This window comes from Apaloderma vittatum, unplaced genomic scaffold, assembly GCF_000703405.1.
Source record: "Apaloderma vittatum isolate BGI_N311 unplaced genomic scaffold, ASM70340v1 scaffold37737, whole genome shotgun sequence".
Taxonomy (NCBI): Eukaryota; Metazoa; Chordata; class Aves; order Trogoniformes; family Trogonidae; genus Apaloderma; species Apaloderma vittatum.
In genome coordinates, this window is record NW_009725214.1 from 13,130 (window position 1) to 17,646 (window position 4,517).

The 4,517-nt window shown below is 47.6% G+C and overlaps 1 protein-coding gene across 1 annotated transcript in view; it reads right to left on the minus strand.

The window, feature by feature from the left end:
- Positions 1-428: 428 nt before the first annotated feature.
- The window catches only part of DUSP5 (dual specificity phosphatase 5), a 4,984-nt gene continuing 895 nt past the window's right edge, over positions 429-4,517 (minus strand). Inside the window, exons 2-3 of the mRNA XM_009872802.1 lie at positions 3,455-3,674; positions 429-972 (exon numbers count right to left, since the gene is read on the minus strand). Coding sequence (XP_009871104.1) covers positions 545-972; positions 3,455-3,674 — 648 coding nt within the window. The 3' untranslated portion in view covers positions 429-544. The remainder of the gene's footprint in view (positions 973-3,454; positions 3,675-4,517) is intronic.

Sequence of the window (4,517 nt, forward strand, 5' to 3'; positions counted from 1 at the left end):
TGTGCAATAGTGCCCTGGGAAAGGAGCTCCTTCCCACTACCCCAGCCCTTTGCTCCCTGAAACAAGACAGAGGAGAGGGGAGGAGGAAAGCTGGAGGGAAAAGCAGAATGAATATTTACTCCCACAATCTCTGTGGTTGCAAAGGTGGTGCTTTTCATTTTGCTTTCTTCCCTGCTGCTGCTGTTTATTGCTTGAAACTTTAAATAAGGGTCTTTTCAAAAATAAGAAGGGAAGGAACTGAGAATACACTAAAGGGATTTCTCATTGCTCCCCAGGAACCTGGAAATACAGTAGTGGGTGCACGCTCTCTGGATAAAAACCTAAAAAAAAAAAAAAAGCACTTTTTTTTTTCTTTTTTTTTTTTTAAAAAAAAAAAAAAAAAGGACAGTAGAAGTTCAGAAAACCTGCCACACTTAGAGCTCTTGCATCTTACAGTCACAGCATACAGGAAGTATGACCCGTGACACCATTCCATCTCAGACTAAGTCAATGAGGTTTCTCTATTGCACGTTCATGAAATGTTTTTTTGGGGTCACAGTTTGGATCAGAGGATCACACCAGCTCTGGTCTCCCCAGGGTGTAAAGATGCTGTCATCGGGCTGAGTTTCAGCTGGTGGACAGGAGAGTGGATGGGCACAGAACTCAACACTGAGGTAGGAAAGGCAAAACATGAGCCTTCAAAGTTTTTGCCTAATGTCAGTTCTTCTGCAAAGAAAGACGCAGCTTCTCTTTTGCACGAGGCGACAGGAGGGCTGGGAGTGGAAGACAAGATCTCCGACTCGTATTGTAGCAGCTGGCCCATGAAACCAAAGTTTGGTGAGATCAGGCTCCGGCGCTGCTTGATGTAATCAAAGGCTTCCTCCAGGCAGAACTTCTTTGTCTTCATGAGATACGCCATGCAGATGGTGGGAGAGCGTGAAATCCCTGCTTCGCAGTGCACCAGGATCTTTCCCCCTGTTCGTCTGACATAATCTAGGAGAAAAAGTTATTGCAGACATCAGTCATTGTTGGGGATAGAGAGGACACTCCAGCTCAGCGCTGGAGGTGGCCCATGGCACAGAGCCAGCCCACCAGCAAGGAAAGGCTTGCTCTTCTGTTGCATTCTAAAGGCAACATGAAGATTAAAAGAGAATCCATCCTGAGATGCAGTTGGTCTGCAGATCATAGAATCATAGAAACATTCAGGCTGGAAAAGACCCTTGGGATTGAATCCAGCCTATAACCCTACTGTACAGAGTCAACACCTAAACCATATCCCCCCAACACCACATCTAAACAACCTTTAAACACCTCCAGGGAAGGTGACTCTACCACCTCCCTGGGCAGCCTATTCCAGTGCCTGACTACTCTTTCTGTGAAAATTTTTTTTCTAGCATCCAGCCTAAATCCACCCTGTTGCAGTTTGTGGCCATTCCCTTTGGTTCATCAATTACCTGTGAGAAGAGGCCAGCACCAACCTCTCTACAATGTGCTTTCAGGTAGCTGTAGAGAGCGATGAGGTCTCCCCTCAGCCACCTCTTCTTCAAACTAAACAGCCCCAGCTCCTTCAGTCCCTCTTCATAAGATTTATTTTCTAGGCCCTTCACCAGCTTTGTAGCCCTCCTCTGCACTCGCTCACTTGACACTTTGTTTCAGAATCTGTGGATCCCGATCTGGGTCACTCAATTTTTTTAGGAAAGTCTTTCCCTGTCTCTCTCCCACGTGCTTATTTCTCGTTTGGAACAACTGTCTTTGCAGAGCATTGCGAGACAGAGGTCAGGTATCTGGGTAATACCTGTGTTTGCTACACCTGCATTTCTCTGCCCGTGGCTCAAAGTGCTGACCCAAGCCCAGCCTGCCTGGCCAGCCCTTCCAACATCAGGTCTTTCAAAACTTGCAGGGCTGCCTTTCTCTCATCAGCTTTGCTAGAAAAACAGGGCTTTAAAGTCCAAACCTAACACCCTGCTTGGCCAGTTGGCAGCAAACAGCCGTACCAGGAGCAGAGCCCTTGGTGGGTACGATTGGGTGGAGAGGCTGAGCTCACTCCCTGGGGCCTCACCACAAAGCACATGAGGACTGGTAGGCAGTTGCTAATTACAGCCTGGTTAAAGGACTTAAGTCAGGATATAAAAGGCTTATGCAAAGCACCCATTTTACACAACAGGAGCCACTGTGGTTACTCACACAACACAATGATTGTTATTAGATTAAAGAGAATGTGCTTAAAATAAGCCCTTTCCACACAAAAAAACAGAGTTCAAAAATAGCCATTCTCTGCTCTATTGCCTGGAGCAATATCGTGAAGATCCAATTTATGGATAACTGTGCTGAGTGTACTGCTCAGTGAAACAACACAGAGCTAAGCAAGTTATCATTTGCCTGTCTTCCATAGTCTGCCAAAGGACTGGTGCCACCACGACTGGTTATATTTAACTACTACACAAAACAAGGAAGGCACAGATTTGAATCATCCTGCATCTACACCACACACCCAATTTTATAAGAAAGTGAAAACTAAAGTCATCCTCTAAATGTGGGAAATTTCCAGCTGACTCAACAACTATCAGAAGGGGTTGAGGATGGGACAGGAAAGGGCTCAGAGGACACCTTCAGATCAGGTTTTTGTAGTTCCGCCTGCACTGCCAAAGGACTCAAACGCAGCTGAGCAATGAGTCCAGCCAGTCTGTAACTGGAGAGTTTTTTGTGTTTCTCTCTTGAGTGTTCCTGGAGAGCAACAGCACTGATTTCAACACCTTCTTCACTCAGGCTACTCCACCCCACTAAACCACCTTGTACCTCTCCCTTGCTCCACCTGGCACAGCCTAACACAGGAGAATTTGGAAGGGGGTAGCCCAAAGGCCACCCGAAGGCGTCCTTGTATTTTTGCATTGGGGTATTTGATTAAAAGGTGTGACAACAACATGATCAAAAGGAGAAATGGAAAGAACTCTATGATAAGGGGAGACATTGGATTTCTAAGACCCTGGCTTTGGGGTATCTCCACACTAAGCTGACTGCTTCTCCTGGCTTTTACAGGGTCTGGTATACCAGTCCAAAGAACCTATACAGCTTTTTTGTTTTAAAAAAATCAACAGACTTTGGTGTTACTCAACCAGATTTCTGTTATTTCTGTCATGCTGAAGTGATACCTACATTTGTTTTGAAAAGAAAATAAAGCTAACCAGCTCACTCGCCTCATTGGTCTGATGGCGGTCAAGAGGAGGCATTTTCCTTTCTCAGCCTCGCAGCTCAGGGAGAAGGACAGAGATCTTGCTCTGAATGTCCCTCTTCCTTCCTTCCTTCCTCACGGAAATCCCTCTGCCAGGAGGGATGCTGGGGAAGGGAGGGAGCTTAACCTTTTGCTGTGACATCTGGGAACATACAGAAAATAATGTGTCCTTCCCACCATTATGTATTTTAAAAGAAATGAATTTAAAATACAGAGAGATCTGGAAATCTGTCAATTTGGACGTACCTATGAAGTCAATGGCTTCCTGGAAGTGTGAGCTGATGTCTGCCGTGTGACTGTCCTCCACTGGGATCCACTTGTAGCAATACTGATCTTTGAAGGACTCTGAGCTTTTCCTTGAGACATTGAGCAGGGCTGTGATGTGCAGGTTGGCGAGAAACTCGCACTTGGAAGCATGATAGGCACTACCAAGGTAGAGAAAAGGCAGGATTTCGACTGGACCACCCTGGAAGAGGAGAAGGAACAGAAACATGTAATGCCTTTTCAAAGGTATTTGAGTCTTCATACCCAAGAGAGAGGCAAGGGAGCCTGCGTGGGTGCTCACTCCCTCACTTGCTCACATTTTGGACCCCAGTGCTGCTGGCCAGTGAATCACTGTGATGGCAAAGCCTATGCAGGAGAGAAGTTTCCATTTCCTTGTCCACATCTGCAAAGTACAAAGTCAGATCCAGCCCACTCACATGCAGGATGTTCCTGGCTTTCTTTAAAGTGCTATCCCTAGGGATGCACCCGAAGCATTTTCATATGTGAAGCCTGTTCCCTCTGAGGCTTTACTGAAATGTGGGTAAGGCAGAGAGGAAGAGGAGGATGAAGAAAGAGGCTGATCTAGCTTAGCACAGGGCTCAGTCCCTCCACTCACACTTCCAAGGGTGAAGCAATGCAAAAAAATTGGAACAAGGCTACCCATCTCCCCACACCTCCCTGGGGTGCAGCCACGTCAGACATGACAAAATGTCATCTCAGTTCCTCCTTCCTCAGCAGAAGCAAAGGCTAGGTGACGAGACCGCAAAAGAAAAAAAGCCACTGCCTGACACAAGGCTTTCGGAGGTCACAGGTAACTTTCCATGATGCACAAGAGCTGCTGCCAGCCCCCAGCTGTGAGAAACCAGCTTTCCACCTCCCCTGAGCTGCCCACCTGGTGGGTCCCACACACCAGGGACAGCCAGGAGCCACCCGAGGTGTCAGGACAGAGCCTGGGGCAGGTGGTGCTCCCGGGGGGGATGCAGAGGGGCATTGCCCGGGGACTCCCCCCAGCACCAGGAAACACACGCCCCGGCGGAAGGGGCCC